Source organism: Bos mutus, chromosome 6 (genome assembly GCF_027580195.1).
Source record: "Bos mutus isolate GX-2022 chromosome 6, NWIPB_WYAK_1.1, whole genome shotgun sequence".
NCBI lineage: Eukaryota > Metazoa > Chordata > Mammalia > Artiodactyla > Bovidae > Bos > Bos mutus.
Window position 1 is genome coordinate 17,569,799 of NC_091622.1, and position 18,925 is coordinate 17,588,723.

General features: G+C 40.3%; 1 protein-coding gene across 2 annotated transcripts in view; it reads left to right on the top strand.

Annotated features, from left to right (window-relative positions):
• Positions 1-18,925, top strand: part of PAPSS1 (3'-phosphoadenosine 5'-phosphosulfate synthase 1) — a 121,521-nt gene that overhangs the window by 89,351 nt on the left and 13,245 nt on the right. For both annotated transcript variants that reach the window (XM_070372042.1, XM_070372043.1), the window contains exon 11: positions 13,069-13,298. In XM_070372042.1, coding sequence (XP_070228143.1) covers positions 13,069-13,298 — 230 coding nt within the window. The remainder of the gene's footprint in view (positions 1-13,068; positions 13,299-18,925) is intronic.

An 18,925-nucleotide genomic window follows, 5' to 3' on the forward strand; every position in this document is an offset into this window, starting at 1 on the left:
TTAGTTTTAAAAAATGGTTTTTGGATTTCAGATGGTTACCGTAAGATTATTGAACACATCCCTTTGGTAGTATGTACATGTATCACATCATCATGTTGAAAACTTTAAACCTACATAATGTTGTATGTCAGTTACATCTTGTTAAAGCTGGAAAAAGATGAAGTTCAGATTTTTGGATAGGGAATTGTGGATCTTTATCACAAAAACATTTAAAGTCTGTTGATTTATTAAAAATAACTTTGGGCTTCCCTGGTGGCACAGTGGTAAAGAATCCGCCTGCCAGTGCAGGAGTCATGGGTTGCATCCCTGGAGAAGGAAATGGCAACCCACTCCAGTATTCTTGCCTAGGAAATCCCATGGACAGGGGAGAGCCTGGAGGGCTACAGTCCATGAGATCGCTAAGAGTCAGGCACGACTGAGCGATTGAGCAGCAACAGCATCTTTATTTTATACACTTTTAGCTTATATGTATCTTGAAAAGTGAAATCACTAATTTAATTCAGAGACATTAGATTTTATAGGTGTTTCAGATGCTTTTCACAGGGAAGGAGGAATATACCCTGTTTTCCTCCTGACTTTGCCATAGACTTCCAGCTCAGAATCTGTTCTTGTCTGTTTCTTACTCTGGCAGCATCAAGATCAAATATTGTCTTTTAGTTTGGCCTTTCACTTTTCCCTGCAGTTGTAATCTATGCTGTTTCTTCCCTAAATGTAGCTTGTATTTTCTCTCCTGCTCTGAGTCCTATCTTGTAGGGCATGACAGTTAAGTAGCTCCACGTGAATAGGTATGCATGGACTTTGGCATTGGAGAGACCCAATGTCAAATACTCCTCTTAGTTATTCATTTTGCAACTTTGAGTGTATTATTGAAAGTTTTCTTATTTGTAAAATAGAAATATTGACTATCTTATTGATTTACTCTAAACATTAAATGGGAGAAGGCAATGGCACCCCACTCCAGTACTGTTGCCTGGAAAATCCCATGGATGGAGGAGCCTGGTAGGCTGCAGTCCGTGGGGTCAAGAAGAGTCGGACACGACTGAGCGACTTCACTTTCACTTTCCATTTTCATGTTAGAGAAGGAAATGGCAACTCATTCCAGTGTTCTTACCTGGAAAATCCCATGGACGGAGAAGCCTGGTAGGCTGCAGTCCATGGGGTCGCACAGAATCGGACACGACTGAAGCGACTTAATAGTAGTAAACATTAAATGAAATATTCATAAAACACTTTGTTTTCATGTTAGGAAGAACTTAATAACTAGCGCCTGTTTTTTCTTCACTCGCCCCTGTGAAGGATCTCATGAAATGTTTTCCAGTGACATCATGGTTGCCTTCCTGTGGTTCCTTAAAATAATAATCATTGAGGAGGTGGAGAGACAGAAAAGAGTCAAAGACTTTTGGCATTTACGAAAAACAAATTTTGGGGTCCCTGGGCTTGGGAAGCTGAAGCGGGAGGAGGACTGTGGATTTGCTCTCTCCCCCATGACCCTCTTTACACCTGCCAGTGGCCTGGGCTCAACCAGGGCAAAGTAATTTACAAGAATAAAACAGTTTGATTGCTGATGGTTCTGAACAAATCCTTCTCTTACATTTGAGTTATGTTATTTTGAACCCTGAGACATCTGAGGTTTATCCTTGAAGAGAGAGGAAATCTTTGGGAAAGTCTGTATTTTACGAATCAGGCCTCAATTCTTAATGCTCAGAATGAAGGGTTTGGATTCCATAATCTAAACACTACTTTTCAACTCTTAAAATTGTGTGATGGGCATAATTATAAGGTGTGTCTAATTCTCTTCTAAAAGCTGGAGAATGGCATATGTAAGTAGATCTCATAATTTTCGCATTGCAAATCAGAACTACGACCCTTACGATGACTGAATATTCCATGTCTGTGCAGAGCTATGGGAATTGGTTGAAGCGCTTAGAACGCTTAGTTGTGCAGAGATTGGAAAGGATAAGTACCTAGGATCTACGTGACGGCAAGGGTAAACCCTGTCTTCATTTGCCTCTCTAGATTTTCCCAGTCAACTTGAAGAGATTAAAGTCATTCTTGCCATTGAGAGGTCAAGAGGCAGACCATTCAGATTTGCGAATTTCAAGAAAACAGGTTAATACTAAAGTGTTGTGATAATGTATAACCAAGATGTGCAGGAATTTTAACGTGAAATTCAAGAGATGAATGAAAATACGGATGTTTTTACCCAACAAAAATAGTTAATTGGTTTGACTTTAAAGAATTTTTGTAGCATTAAGACAAGTACCTTTTTGACAATTTGGAAAAGAAAATTTGCATTACAAAAACAGCTTCCGTGTCTGAAGTTCTTTCACAAATCAGTTGAATATATGAATTTGGCTTTATGATGTGGTTACTTTAATAGACTTTATTATAGTTAAAGAAAATCTTGATGTGAAATGTATAAAGAAATAGGTGATTTAAGTAGGGACTTAAATAAATGTTCTGTTTGTTATCTTCAGTGTTTTTAATTAAACAAAATTGAAAATATTATATGCTTAATCTGCCAGGTTTCTAGGACAGTGGAATTTCTCCACCGTTGGGTAGGAAGAAGGTATAGGACTAGTGGTGTTATATGTTATGTGGTATAGTCCAGATTTATAACATTATGATGTAATATAATTTTAAATTTGAAAAATAATTTTTTTTTCTCTCAGAAGCCACTGAAAATTAAATTTACCAAAATCTTTGGTAGCTTAAAGAGCGGAGGATACAGTATAGTACAGTTCAGTCGCTCAGTCGGGTCCAACTCTTTGCAACACCATGGACCACAACACGCCAGGCCTCCCTGTCCATCACCAACTCCCGGAGTTCACTCAAACTCATATCCATTGAGTCGGTGATGCCATCCAGCCATCTCATCCTCTGTCGTCCCCTTCTCCTCCTGCCCTCAATCTTTCCCAGCATTAGGGTCTTTTCAAAGGAGTCGGTTCTTCACATCAGGTGGCCAAAGTATTGCAGTTTCAGCTTCATCATCAGTCCCTCCAATGAATATTCAAGACTGATTTCCTTTAGGATGGACTGGTTGGATCTCCTTGCAGTCCAAGGGACTCTCAAGAGTCTTCTTCAACACCGCAGTTCGAAAACATCAATTCTTCAGCACTCAGCTTTCTTTATAGTCCAACTCTCACATCCACACATGACTACTGGAAAAACCATAGCCTTGACTAGGCGGACCTTTGTTGGCAAAGTAATGTCTCTGCTTTTTAACATGCTGACTTGGTTGGTCATAACTTTTCTTCCAAGGAGCAAGCATCTTTTAATTTCATGGCTGCAATCACCATCTGCAGTGATTTTGGAGCCCCCTAAAATAAAGTCTGTCACTGTTTCCACTGTTTCCCCATCTATCTGCCATGAAGTGATGGGACCAGATGCCATGATCTTAGTTTTCTGAATGATGAGCTTTAAGCCAACTTTTTCACTCTCCTCTTTCACTTTCATCAAGAGGCTAATTAGTTCTTCTTTTTCTACCATAAGGGTGGTGTCATCTGCATATCTGAGATTATTGATATTTCTCCCAGCAATCTTGATTCCAGCTTGTGCTTCCTCCAGCCCAGGGTTTCTTATGATGTATTCTGCATATAACTTAAATAAGTAGAGTGACAATTTATAGCCTTGATGTACTCCTTTCCCTATTTGGAATCAGTCTCTTGTTCCATGTCCAGTTCTAACTGTTGCTTCCTGACCTGCATACAGATTTCTCAAGAGACAGGTCAGGTGGTCTGGTATTCCCATCTCTTGAAGAATTTTCCATGGGTTGTTGTGATCCACACAGTCAGGCTTTGGAATAGTCAATAAAGCAGAAATAGATGTTTTTCTGGAACTCTCTTGCTTTAATGATGATCCAACGGATGTTGGCAATTTGATCTCTGGTTCCTCTGCCTTTTCTAAAACCAGCTTGAACATCTGGAAGTTCACGGTTCATGTATTGCTGAAGCCTGGCTTGGAGAATTTTGAGCATTACTTTACTAGTGAGTGAGATGAGTGCGATTGTGCAGTAGTTTGAGCATTCTTTGGCATTGCCTTTTTTTGGTATTGGAATGAAAACTGACCTTTTCCAGTCCTGTGGCCACTGCTGAGTTTTCAAATTTGCTGGCATATTGAGTGCAGCACTTTCACAGCATCATCTTTCAGGATTTGAAATAGCTCAACTGGAATTCCATCAGCTCCATTAGCTTTGTTGGTCATGATGGTTCCTAAGGCCCACTTGACTTCACATTCCAGGATGTCTGGCTCTAGGTGAGTGATCACACCATTGTAGGTATCTGGGTCATGAAGATCTTTTTTTGTACAGTTCTTCTTTGTATTCGTGCCACCTCTTCTTAATATCTTCTACTTCTGTTAGGTCCATACCATTTCTGTCCTTTATTGAGCCCATCTTTGCGTGACATGTTCCCTTGGTATCTCTAATTTTCTCAAAGAGAGCTCTAGTCTTTCCCATTCTATTTTTTCCTCTATTTCTTTGCACTGATCACTGAGGAAGGCTTTCTTATCTCTCCTTGTTATTCTTTGGAACTCTGCATTCAAATGGGTATATCTTTCTTTTTCTCCTTTACTTTTCGCTTCTGTTCTTTTCACAGCTATTTGTAAGGCCTCCTCAGACAGCCATTTTGCTTTTTTTGCATTTCTTTTTCTTGGGGATGGTCTTGATCCCTGTCTCCTGTACAATGTCATGAACTTCCATCCGTAGTTCTTCAGGCACTCTATCAGTTCTAATCCCTTGAATCTATTTCTCTCTTCCACTGTATAATTGTATAGGATTTGATTTAGGCCATACCTCAGTGGTCGAGTGGTTTTCCCTACTTTCTTCAATTTCAGTCTGAATTTGGGATTAAGGAGTTCATGATCTGAGCCACGGTCAGCTCCTGGTCTTATTTTTGCTGACTGCATAGAGCTTTTCCATCTTTGGCTACAAAGAATATAATCTGATTTTGGTAGATGATAGGTAACTATTTTCTAATGGAGTCAGGGAGCAAATGAGACTTTTATGTTTATAAAAAGGGGCATGGATTAAACATCATATTGCAATGATTCAAGAACTATTCTAATTCTAAAGTGTTTACATTGTAAATATTCTGTGTATGGAGATAAGTAATTTTGGTTCCTATATGTCACTGATTTTTGGTTTGTTAGTTGCACAATATCTTAATCTGTGATGGATGGCAGGGAGAACCATAACAGGATTTGCATAGATCAATATTATTTGAGAACTGATTATAATTTGAATTGTGAATACTCCCCTTTTAGCACTATTGGGTAGCAAAACTTAATTCTTACTTGTATTGCTTACATTGTTGAAGTAAGTTATGTGGAGTCAAAAAAACATTAGCTGCAAAAATGTACTTGGGGAGGGAATTCTGAAACAAATACCGATTTTTTTCAATGACAATTGCTGGCTGTGAATTGTTATTATTCTCCCATCCTTTTGATTTGATTTGATTTACAATGTTGTGTTAGTTTCAGATTCTCTTCCGTTACAGGTTTATTACCAGATAATGAATATAGTAACAATATAGAATATACTGCTATACAGAACATTCTTATTTATTTTATATATAGTCATGTCTGTCTGTTAATCCCATAGTCCTAATTTATTCCCCTCCCCTTTCCCCTTTGGTAACTATAACTTTGTTTTCTATGTCTGTGAGTCTGTTTCTATTTGGTAAGTAAGTTCATTTGGACCAGTATATTAAGATTCCACAATCAGATCAGATCAGATCAGATCAGTCGCTCAGTCGTGTCTGACTCTTTGCGTCCCCATGAATCGCAGCACGCCAGGCCTCCCTGTCTATCACCAACTCCCAGAGTTCACTCAGACTCACGTCCATCGAGTCAGTGATGTCATCCAGCCATCTCATCCTCTGTCGTCCCCTTCTCCTCCTGCCCCCAATCCCTCCCAGCATCAGAGTCTTTTCCAATGAGTCAACTCTTCGCATGAAGTGGCCAAAGTACTGGAGTTTCAGCTTTAGCATCATTCCTTCCAAAGAAATCCCAGGGCTGATCTCCTTCAGAATGGACTAGTTGGATCTCCTTGCAGTCCAAGGGACTCTCAAGAGTCTTCTCCAACACCACAGTTCAAAAGCATCAATTCTTCAGCGCTCAGCCTTCTTCACAGTCGAACTCTCACATCCATATATGACCACAGGAAAAACCATAGCCTTGACTAGACGAACCTTTGTTGGCAAAGTAATGTCTCTGCGTTTGAATATGCTATCTAGGTTGGTCATAACTTTCCTTCCAAGGAGTAAGCGTCTGTTAATTTCATGGCTGCAGTCACCATCTGCAGTGATTTTGGAGCCCAGAAAAATAAAGTCTGTCACTGTTTCCACTGTTTCCCCATCTATTTCCCATGAAGTGGTGGGACCGGATGCCATAATCTTCGTTTTCTGAATGTTGAGCTTTAAGCCAACTTTTTCACTCTCCACTTTCACTTTCATCGAGAGGCTTTTGAGTTCCTCTTCACTTTCTGCCTTAAGAGTAGTGTCATCTGCATATCTGAGGTTATTGATATTTCTCCTGGCAATCTTGATTCCAGCTTGTGTTTCTTCCAGTCCAGCGTTTCTCATGATGTACTCTGCATATAAGTTAAATAAACAGGGTGACAATACACAGCCTTGACGAACTCCTTTTCCTATTTGGAACCAGTCTGTTGTTCCATGTCCAGTTCTAACAGTTGCTTCCTGACCTGCATACAGGTTTCTCAAGAGGCAGGTCAGGTGTTCTGGTATTCCCATCTCTTTCAGAATTTTCCACAGTTTATTGTGATGCACACAGTCAAAGGCTTTGGACTAGTCAATAAAGCAGAAATAGATGCTTTTCTGGAACTCTCTTGCTTTTTCCATGATCCAGTGGATGTTTGCAATTTGATCTCTGGTTCCTCTGCCTTTTGTAAGACCAGCTTGAACATCAGGAAGTTACTAGAGATCAGTGGAGAAATAACTCCAGAAAGAATGAAGGGATGCAGCCAAAGATTCCACAATAGGTGATATCTTTTAAATGTCTTTCTCCGATTCACTTCAGTTAGTATGATAATCTCTGGATACGTTCATGTTGCTGTAAATGTCAGGATTTCATTCTTTCTTGTGGCTGAGTAGTATTCCATTGCATAAATATAGCTGTTGAGCTAAGAAGGCAGAGATTGGGTTTCAGGGCTGCTGAAGCAACGAGACTTGCAGCACAGAACTAAGGCAGGGCTTCCCTGGTGGCTCAGTTAGTAACGAATCTGCCTGCATGCGGGAGACCTGGGTTCAATCTCTGGGTCAGGAAGATCCCCGGGGAAGGAAATGGCTGCCCACTCCAGTATTTTTTCCTGGAGAATTCCATGGGGATTCCACAGAGGAGCCTGGTGGGCTACAGTCCATGGGGTCACAAAGGGTCGGACACAACTGAGTGACTAGTGCTTTCACTTTCAGGACAAGAGAAGATGTGAGGGTGTTCCCCAGGGTTCCTTGGCCTGCATTTGTGCAGGGCAAGACTCTGAGGCCTGGTAGAGAGTAGCTACAATAAGTTTGGGAGTGGATGGAAGGTACTAGAGGTTATTCATTGTTGAAAGATGACATTGCAGCCTAGCTAAAGTGGAGAAATCTTGTTAACATCTTAGATATGCAGCTAAGACACCAGAAACACATGCTTTTGGAAAATAGGCCACATTGTCCAGAAAGCGTGTTATCAATTTGTTTACAGTCAGTAAGTGGGAAATCACACAGAATTGGACAGGGGAAGTTTAAAGAATTGTTAAACTTTAATAGCTGCTGCTGCTAAGTCATTTCAGTCGTGTCTGTCTCTGTGCGACCCTGTAGACGGCAGCCCACCAGGTTCCGCCGTCCCTGGGGTTCTCCAGGCAAGAACACTGGAGTGGGGTGCCATTGCCTTCTCTGAACTTTAATAGAGAAGTAACTAAAAAATGCAGAGTGAACTCTGAAGGGTACCCTAGGGCTGAGGGAGATTACCAAAGGAAGGGTAGAATTGGAAAAGGGATCCTCTCCCCAAGGCTGGGCTTCAGATCTCATTGGAAAAGGTATGGTTTCTTCCCACTGGATGGTGAAATTGAGTGGACTCTCTGGACCACACTGGTTCATAACAGTGTGCCAGATGCCAGATAACAGGAAACAACCCTCTTTCTGGTTCACAGGCTGCTGCTGCTGCTGCTAAGTTGCTTCAGTCGTGTCCGACTCTGTGCGACCCCATAGACAGCAGCCCACCAGGCTCTGCCGCCCCTGGGATTCTCCAGGCAAGAACACTGGAGTGGGTTGCCATTTCCTTCTCCAATGCGTGAAAGTGAAAAGTGAAAGTGAAGTCACTCAGTCGTGTCCGACTCTTAGCGACCCCATGGACTGCAGCCAACCAGGCTCCTCCATCCATGGGACTTTCCAGGCAAGAGTACAGGAGTGGGGTGCCATTGCCTTCTCCAGGTTCACAGGCTAGCTGAGGCTAAAGACTGGTGAGCTCAGTGGGGGTCACAGCATTCATTGGGAGCTGGCTTGCTGCCAGATTGGTGCACACTGTGAGATACCCATGTAGCAATTAATGCAGGAAGCAACTCTCTGAGGCACAGTCTAGCACAGCGGGATACCTGAGTAAGCAGAGGGAGTCAGGAAGCTGCTAGTGGGAGGCTTGGAGTGCACTGGTGTTTGCATTAGGAGGACTGTAGCGAGGTGATCACTGGAGTCAGGCTAGGGCTTTGAGGTTGTCGAAGGAGTGTGCACTTTGGGTTTGCTGCTGGACCCCTGTGCCACCAAATGGCCCCATATTCAGGTACCGCTACACATCCTTCCTCCTGCAGTGTCCCTCTAATGCCCTCTGCTGATATAACATTGTGCTCACTGTGAAGGAGAAATGCCTAGTTTTCAATCCATTTTCTCAGCAAATACTAAGGGTGAATTTGGAGTTGAAAGGCAGTAGGTTGGTAATTGGTCCAAAAACTGGACTGAACCTGCCCAATAGAGCTTAAAATTGAGCCTCAAAAAGATAAGAAGACGTGCCAGTAAATTACCTGCCTGCTGGAATCAGGCTCTTAACATTCTAAACGAGAACAGCATTATTCAGGGTCCTTAACACAAATCATTCACAAGTCCAGCATACAACAAATTATTGGAAATAAGCAAGGAACTGTGATTTATAATCCAGAATAAAAACTTTCACTAGAAGCGTACCTTTAGATGATGCTGATGTTGGAATTAACAAATAAGACCATTGAAGCTTCTTAAACAAAAATATTGTCTTTGGATGGGGAATCTCAGAAAAGTGGAAGCTGAAAAAAATCAAGTGGAAAACTAAGGGCTAAAAAAGTATAGTATCTGAAACAGAAATGTTTATTGGATAAACTTAAAAGCTGACTAGAGTTGGCAGAAGAAAAAGGTCAGTGAGTTTTTTAAAACTCTGTAGGAATTTTTTGAAAAAGGAAAATAAATGGGAGAAAACAAGCAGAGCCTCAGTAACTTGTGGACAATCTCAAGCCATCTAACATATGTATGAATGAAGTTCTGAAAGAGAGAGAATGTGGCACAAAAACTTTTTGAAAAAAAAAAGTGGTTGTAAGTTTTCTGCAATTGGTGGAAAACATCAGCCTACAAATTCAAGAAGCCCAGTAAATATAAGAAAGGATAAACCCAGAGAAAACCACAGTTAGGTACATAGTAGCCAACCTGCTGAAAATTTATGATAGAGAGGAACCTTAAAAGCAGAGAGATGGGGAGAGGAAGAGGGAGCAGTAGGGGAGTAGTAAGAGTGATGGCTGGCTTCTCAAGCGCATTATGAGCTAGAAGCAATGGAGTAGCATTTTCAAGAGAGAAAAAAAGTAGAAACATGTCTAGTAATCGAGAATTCTATAGTCAAGCAAAAATAAAGGTGAAGGGAAGACATTTCAGGTAAGTGAAAGTTGAGAGTTTTATTAATGGGGAAAAAAAGTTTGTCAGGAATCCTCTAGACAGCTTCCCAAGAGATTGTTATTTGCACAGGCACCCATGCCATATTGCTGGGAAAGCAAGGACGTAGCATTTTCATCCTTTAGGGGGAGGTTTCTGTCACTAAGGAATAGGGAGCTCAGAGAGAAATCAGTTGTTGTGGAGGCAACGAGCAGTGTTTGCCACATGTGAATTAAATTACTCTTATAATCAGAAAAAAATGACAAAGTTGTTTGTTCTTTGCTACACAGATGAAAGTAAAGCAGAAAATAAGTCATTTGTTGTTAGGTTGGCCATTTACAGATTCTTATAGGGGTTCATAGAAAACTTTTAGGCATCATCATGTAGTCCTTCAGTGTGGATTCAGTTTCCTGATAATTATGCTAGCCAGTGGCATAAAAAGATAAGGAATACATCCTGACCTCAGTCTGCTGGATAGACAGACAGTTCTTTCTGGGTTTTAACAACCATCTTCTGGGCAGCATGTCATCTTCTTCAGAGAGGAAAGGAGTTTTCTTTAGAAATTCTGGTCAGGAAGCAATTAATTCAACTGTGAGGGTCAGGAAATACTTCACAGAGTAATAGTAATAGTGGCAGTAATAACCACTTTCCTTTATTGAAGGCCAGGTAGTATCCTGAGTACTTTCAAAACTTCCAACAATCTTATGCATTACGTGTTATCATTCTCATTTTTATAAATTAGGAAACTGAGGCTTGTGTAAAGAAGTTGCTTAAGATCCTTCTATCAGTGAGGGGCAAAGCTAGGATTCAAATCTAGGACAGCCTGACTTGAAAGCCTACGTTCCTAACCAGATACCAGTGGCCATGGCTGACTTGTATTCACTTCATTAAAACATATTACCTGTTCAGTAGGTTATAAGTTGACTCACACTAGGCTTTTTTGGAAGAATGACATTTGATTTGCTTACTCATGGCTGTTAAAAATCATAAAGTTTTCTCATAAGGGAACCATTCATTAAAATATACATTGAAACCATTTAGGTCGCCTGCAGGGGAAAGCTGACTCCATGTTTGTTGTGTTTACATGTAATTTACTCATATACCTTCTAAAAGAAGTCAGAGAAGCAATTACATTTTCTGACAGTTTTATAAGGCAGACTTATAACTGGCCCATGTCACCAATATGCTTTTGAAATATATTCCTGGCTTATTGACCAGTTGGCACTTGAATGATTTAAGCATCCAGACGTAAATATATAATGAGCAAAGTAAGTTCACCTAAGTTCAGAAAACTTAGACTGCCCTTTTAATTTAACTCTGTAAGCAGTAGCTATTTTTCATGAGGCAGAGAAGATTTTACATTTAAGTGGAGTTGCAGAGTACTTAATTGATGATTTGATGCTGACTGACCCCTTGATACAAATTGAGTCTGAACAAGTGGAATTCTTCTGTGTGTCTGCTGCGAAGGGGCAGAGGGAAATGAGCAGATATTTCATGAAGAGCTGAATCTGGGGTGAATGGAGGAAGGGGTGGTGTATGTGGAGAACAAAGCTCGTGTGGCTTCATGCTTTGCCATCTGGTGCATACAGAACTACTGCAGCTCACTGCAAGCAGAAGTAACACTGTAGTGGAAAAAGAGGTAGTTACAGGGCCTTGGGTCCTTTCTCCAGCTGGCTCATGAGGAAAGCAAACTAGGCTAGTGCTCAGGAGGCTTTGTAATGATCCACATCTGCAAGTGGCACACATCACTTTGGCTTTCATTTCTTTGGTCAGAACTCAGTGGTGGGGAGACTGAGAATTGTATTAAACTGTGTGTTTAGGAAGAAAGACAGTACAAGGTATATAGAAACAAAGGTCTATGGAAAACTAAGCAAGCAGAAAACAAATTAAGGCAATTATTAACTCTAGGAAAAACAGTTGTACAAGGAGAGGAGTAAAATAAAGATGATAACAGCTAACATTTATTGTGTACTTAGTCTGTGCCAGGTTCTATTCTAAGTCCTCAGTTTTTTCATACGTTAATTTTATTAAAAATTGTATCCAGTAAATACAATTGTAATCCCCATTTTACAGATAAATGGTTACTTCACCAAAGTATTGATACCACAGTGTTTATTGAATAAATGGGATAGGGAATGAAGACAGTGGAGTAAGAGCCAAATATCTTCTTTTATAGTAATAATCATGTGGAAATTATGCCTATATTACAATTTTGAACATGACCAATTTGAACTATGCAGGTCCACTTTTATGCAGGTTTTTATCCAGTAAATATGTACAGTACTGCATGATTTGTGCTTGATTGAATCCATGGATGTAGAACCTTGAATACAGTGGGCTGACTATGGGACTTGAGCATCCACAGATATGGAGGGATGACAGTATATAATATCTAAAATTAACAGTCAAGTTACAACTGTATACACGTACTGTTTAGAAATATAGAGGTAAATATCAGTAGAAACAACTAGAAAAGTTGAAAATCCTCAGGGTGACCTATTCAAATATAGGGTATGGGGTTGCCTTCATACTCCTGGACTTTCTGAACTATGTTGATATAAAAATAAAGTACTTGGTAGAAGAGAGGCTATCAAGAGAGATAAAATGAAATGATATGCAGTGGCCATCATTTATGTCTCTGTTCACATAGAACTGAGATGGTTTTGTAAATCACTAAAAAATGGAGCCGTACACTGACAGGAAACGAAGACCAAGTGTGTGGACCTGGGTTTGTCCTACGCTCTGTTGGCCAAGTCACTTAACCTTTGAGGATTCACTTCCTTCCTGTTTTAATGAGAATGATGCTCTCTTCCAGTTACTTTAACTTCTACATTTCTATAGTTCTAGGTGTTAGACCAAGTAATTTTTGTTTTTACACAGTGAGTCAATGTGACGGTATAGGCTACAGAGCTACCTTTGAAAGCAGCTGGCTGTTAAGTCACAGCCAACACCTTGTCTTATGCTTCCCAGATCCATATACATATATACTTGTAGATTTTTTTGGAAGGGGAGGGGTTGCCAGGTGTTTTTTTTTTTTTTTTCCTGGCTTCCCGAGATGATTTTAATTTGTTGAGATTTCCTGCTGATAGATACTGATTATATAGGAAGTATATACATTTATTATCCACTTACTACTTCTAAGTGCTGGTCATGAAATCGTGGTTGTCTAATGTGACCATTTCTATTCTAGGTCCAGTGGCATTGCAGAGCACGGATGGTTGCGGGAGCCAACTTCTACATTGTTGGCCGAGACCCTGCTGGCATGCCCCATCCAGAAACAGGGAAGGATCTTTATGAGCCGACTCATGGCGCCAAAGTGCTGACCATGGCCCCGGGCCTGATCACCTTGGAGATCGTTCCCTTTCGAGTTGCCGCTTATAACAAGAAAAAGAAGCGGATGGACTACTATGACTCTGAGCAGTAAGTTTTACATTCTCTGCATAAATCTGTGAAACACCTTGTGTTCTAAGCTGCTCCTAGGGTTTTAATGTACTGCCTTATCTTTACAACAGCTGACCAGTGGCAGGCTTTGTTGTACCAGTTTCAGAGACGGGCAAACCAAAGAAACTAATTTCTCAATACTTTAGAAGTAGAAATAAAAATTGAGTCTAGTTTCATGGTTCATGATCTTAGGAATTTTCTTGGGAAGTGTTAAGGCAGTGATGACATTTCTGTCTGTCTTATAGAAGTAGTCCAAGTACTCAGTGATGATTTTGCTAGTAAGTGCAAGGGATCCAAGTAATAAGAGAGTTTGACTAATATTTGTGCAGTCATTGTGTGACAGGCACTCTCCTAATTGCATTATAGGTATTAAGTTAATACTTGTAATTAATGCCCTATACTAATCCTGTGAAGTAGGTACAATTATCCCCATTTTGTAGATTGGTAGTAAGCTGAGGCATACAAAGTTCAAATACTCTTGTACTGTCACAGATCCAGTGAATGGCAGCTCACTGGGTATGCTGACCACTGAGAGTGCAACTTCATTCTTCAAAGATCTTAGAAGGAGCAAAAAATGAACAACCTTTTCATGCAAATTATTGGTAATATTGAGCATGTATCTATCTTCTGTTGACTGGCAACATTTTATTATGACCAACCTAGATAGCATATTCAAAAACAGAGACATTACTTTGCCCACAAAGGTTCATCTAGTCAAGGCTATGGGTTTTCCTGTGGTCATGTATAGATGTGAGAGTTGGACTGTGAAGAAGGCTGAGCGCCGAAAAATTGACGCTTTTGAACTGTGGTGTTGGAGAAGACTCTTGAGAGTCCCTTGGACTGCAAGGAGATCCAACCAGTCCATTCTGAAGGAGATCAGCCCTGGGATTTCTTTGGAAGGAATGAGGCTAAAGTTGAAACTCCAGTACTTTGGCCACCTCATGCGAAGAGTTGACTCATTGGAAAAGACTCTGATGCTGGGAGGGATTGGGGGCAGGAGGAGAAGGGGACGACAGAGGATGAGATGGCTGGATGGCATCACCAACTCGATGGACGTGAGTCTGAGTGAACTCTGGGAGTTGGTGATAGACAGGGAGGCCTGGTGTGCTGCAATTCATGGGGTCACAAAGAGTCGGACACGACTGAGCAACTGATCTGATCTGATCTGATCTGATCTATAGATAATATCCATACCTCGAGATACTGTGGGTTCAGTTCCAAACCACTGAAATTAAAGTGAGTAATCCCAATAAAGCAAGTCACATAAAATTTTTTTGTTTCCTAGTACAAATAAAAGTTATGTCTACATATAGTATAGTATATTAAGCACACAGTAACAGTATTTCTAAAAAAGCAATTTACATACCTTAATTTAAAAAACTTTATTGCTTAAAAATGTTAACCATCCTCTGAGCCTTCAGTGAGTTGTGATGTTTTCGCTGGTGGAGGGTCTTGCCTACATGTTGATGGCTGCTGACTGATTAGGGTGGTGGTTGCTGAAGTTTGGGCTGTGGTAGTATCTTAAAATAAGACAACAGTGAAGTTTGCCACATCCATCAACTGTTTCACTAATGAGCTCTCTGCAACATACAATCCTGTTTAATAGAGCTTCTTTCAAAATTGGACTCAGTCCTCGCAAACCCTGCTGCTGTTTTATCAGCTAAAGTTTATGTAATATTCTAAATTCTTTGTTGTCATTTAAAAATCTACAGCATCTTACCAGGAGTAGATTCCATCTCAAGTAACCACTTTCTTTGCTTATTAGAAGCAAGTCTTCAGCCATTTAAGTTTTATTGTGAGATTGCAGCAATTCAGTCACATCTTCAGACTCCACTTCTAATTCTAGTTCTCTTACTGTTTCTACCACATCTGCAATTCTTTCCTCCACTGAAGCTTCAAACCCCTCAGGTCACCCATGACGTTTGGAATTAGCTTCTTTTTTTTTTTTTTTAGCTTCTTCCAAACTCCTGTGAATGCTGTTATTTTGACCTCTCCCCAGGAATCCCAGATATTCTTAACGGCATCTAGAATGGTGAATCCTTTTTTAGAAGGTTTTCAATTGACTTTGCCCAGATCCATCAGAGGAATCAGTGTCTGTGGCAACTACAGCTTTATAAAATGTATTTCTTAAATAAGAAGACTTGAAAGTGGAAATTAGTCCTTTATCCACAACGTTGGCCGGCGTGAAAGTAACATTAATCTCGTTGCACACCTCCATCAGAGCTCTTGGGTGACCAGGCGCATTGTCAATGAACAGTGTCAGTATTTTGAAAAGAATCTTTTTTTCTGAGCAGAAATTCTTAACATTGGGCTTAAGATACTCTGTAAAACCATGTTGTAAACAGATGTGCTGTTGTTCAGACTTTGTTGTTCTATTTATACAGCAGAGACAGAGTAGATTTAGCATTGTTCTTAAAGACACTAGGATTTTTGGAATGGTCAATGAACATTGGCTTCAACATAAAGTCATCAGCTGCAGTAACCTCTAACAAGAGTCAGCCTGTCCTTTGACGCTTTGAAGCTAGACATTGACTTCTCCTCTCTAGCTATGAATGACATCATCTAGATGGCATCATCTTCCAATAGAAGGCTATTTCACCTACATGGAAAATCTGTTGTTTAGTGTGAAAGTGTTAGTTGCTCAGTTGCGTCTGACTCTTCGTGACTCCGTGGACTGTAGCACAGCAGGCTCCTCTGTCTGTGGAATTCTGCAGGCAAGAATACTGCAGTGTGCTTGCCATTCCCTTCTTCAGGGGCTCTCCACGGATTGAACCCAGGTCTCCTGTGTTGCAGGCAGATTCTTTGCCATCTAAGCCACCAGGGAAGTCCATTGTTTAGTGTAGCCACCTTCATTAATGATCTCAGCTAGATCTTCTGGATAACTTGCTGCAGCTTCTATATCAGCACTTGCTTCTTCACCTTGTACTTTTATGTTATGGAGATGGCTTCTTTCCTTAAACCTTATGAACCAACCTCTGCAGGCTTCAGACTTTTCTTTTTAAACTTCCTCACCTCTCTTAGTCTTCACAGAATTGAAGAGAGTTGGGGCCTTGCTCTGAATTAGGCTTTGGCTGAAAGGATTATTATAGGTGGTTTGATCATCTATCCAGACCACTAATACTTTCTCCATATGAGCAATAAGGCTTGTTTGGCTTGCTTGTCCTTCATGTATTCATGGAGTAACACTTTTAATTTACTGCAATAACTTTTTCTTTGCATTCACAACTTGGCTGCTTAGCATGAGAGGCCTAGCCCATCTCAATTTTCAACATGCCTTCCTCACTAATAAGCTTAATCATTTCTAGCTTTTGATTTAAAGTGAGACGTGCACTTTTGACTCGAAAACTTAGAGGGCATTGTAGATTATTAATTGACCTGGTTTCAATATTGTTGTGTCTCAGGGAATAGAGAGGCCTGAGGAGAGGGAGAGAGATGGGGGAACTGCTAGTTAGTGGAGCAGTCAGAGCACATACATTTAGTAAGTTCACCATCATCATATGGGCATGGTTCATGGGGCTCTAAAACAATTACAGTAACCTCCAAGATCACAGATCACCGATACAATAATAATAATGAAAATGTGTGTGTGTGTGTGTATGTTAGTCGCTCAGTTGTGTCCAACTCTTTGTGACCCTGTGGACTGTAGCTGTCCAGGCTCTTCTGTCCATGGGATTCTCCAGGCAAGAATACTGGAGTGGGTTGCCATTTCCTTCTCCGATTTTAAGAAATAGGTAATCCAAAAAGGAAGAACCAATTGCAAAATACAGGACTTTAAGAAAAATAATAAACATTAAATATTTCATAGAATTTTGAGATGGAATAGACCTTAGATATCCTTTAGACAAGACATTAGTTATATCAATAGAGAAACTGAATAACTTCAGCAAAGGTTGCATTAAAGGTTGCATTAATTAAGTCTTCTTCTCAACTAAACACCATTTCTCTAGCCCTCTATTTTTCTTATTATTTATTTAGATCCCAATTAGAAAATTTTAAATTTATTTTTATTTTAACATCTTGTTTAATTTCATCTAAAGACTTTTCAGGTCTTTTAATTGCTGATTCTGTCATCCTCGCTATATGCTAATTAAATTTTTAGATAACATGACTTTCAAGGTTATTATTCAAGTCATTATAATAGAATTATTAAACTGGACTTCATAGAGGACAGAATTCACTAGAAACCTTATGATGTACAATCTAGCTTCCATTAGACATAGTATTATTCAATTAAATACAAATCCTCAAAATTATGTTAGTCCCCAGCTCCCATTTTTATCATGTCTACAAAGATGATGTAGTTTGCTAGGTTGAGTCTCTGATTTGGGGGAGTCGTAACAGTGATAGATTAAATATTTTTTTTAATTATTGTTATTGTAGGATTGGATTCTTTAAGCTTGGGAAACAAAATTGCTGAATGTGTCTGGGGATTACTCTCTTATGCTCTCTTCCTTGATTTTAATTCTGTTCCCAGTGTGGATCCCACACACGCAGATCAAGGCTCTTTTCTGTCCTCCCTCTCTTCGTTCTGCCAAAATGATGTTTTTTTCCTTCCAAGATTTTTGCTACTTTCCCTTTACTGACCAGTTTCTTTCTGTTCAGAATTAGATCTAGAACAATTTCCCCTAGAAGTGTCTCTGTTTTGTTATGCTAGAGTCAGAATAGCAAAAGAGCACAGACTTTGAAGCCCAAGCGAATGGAGTCACATTCTTGCCCCACCGCCCCTGCAGCTGTGTGACCGAGGGTGAACCACTGTCCTCCTCCTGCCCTGCTTCCCTCAGCTTCAGAATGGGGTGTAGTGATCGTGCTGTGTGTATCTTCATAGAGTGGTTGAGGACCAGATCAGCTCCTATGTGTCATTTGCAAACAGTGTTAACTGGAACCTAGTAAGTACTAGAAATGTGTACATTGTTATCATATATATAATATATATAATATATATAATGAAAAAGTATGAACAATTGTGAGGATTATCAAAATGTGCCACACGGACACAAAATGAGCAAACACTGTTGGAAAAATGGTGCCAGTAGACTTTCTTGAGGCAGGGTTGCCACAGACCTTCAATTTGTGAAAGACACAGTAAAGTGAAGTGCAGTAAATGGGGGAAGCCTGTAGGCGGTACACCCTGTAAGTTTAGAGTGGCCGTGTGAGGCTCTAGAAGCAGAAGTTACGAATGCTAGCCCCATGCTTGCCGAGTGACTTGAGATTCCTGTGTCATCTCCAGCCTTGTTTCTTTATCTCCAGAAGGGTGGCAGTGGATGAACTGATTTTCTTCTAGCTCAACGTTTGTAGTTCTTTCCGGAATCTGTAGCTCCTAGCTATTTTCCGTTAGTAGGAGCTTCGTGTTTTGTTAATACTTATTTCATGCAAATTGCACCTGCTTATTTAGTACTCTTGCTTTGTTAGTATTAATTACACTTCAGGCTGAGCAAGAGGTTGCCTCTTAGTTGCTGTGAGGATTGGTTCCAGGACCCTTGCACAGATACCAAAGCATTCAGATGCTCCAGTCTCTTATATAAAATGGTGTAGTATTTGTATATGGCTTACACACATCCTCCTGTGTACTTTAAATTACCTCGGAGAAGGCAATGGCAACCCACTCC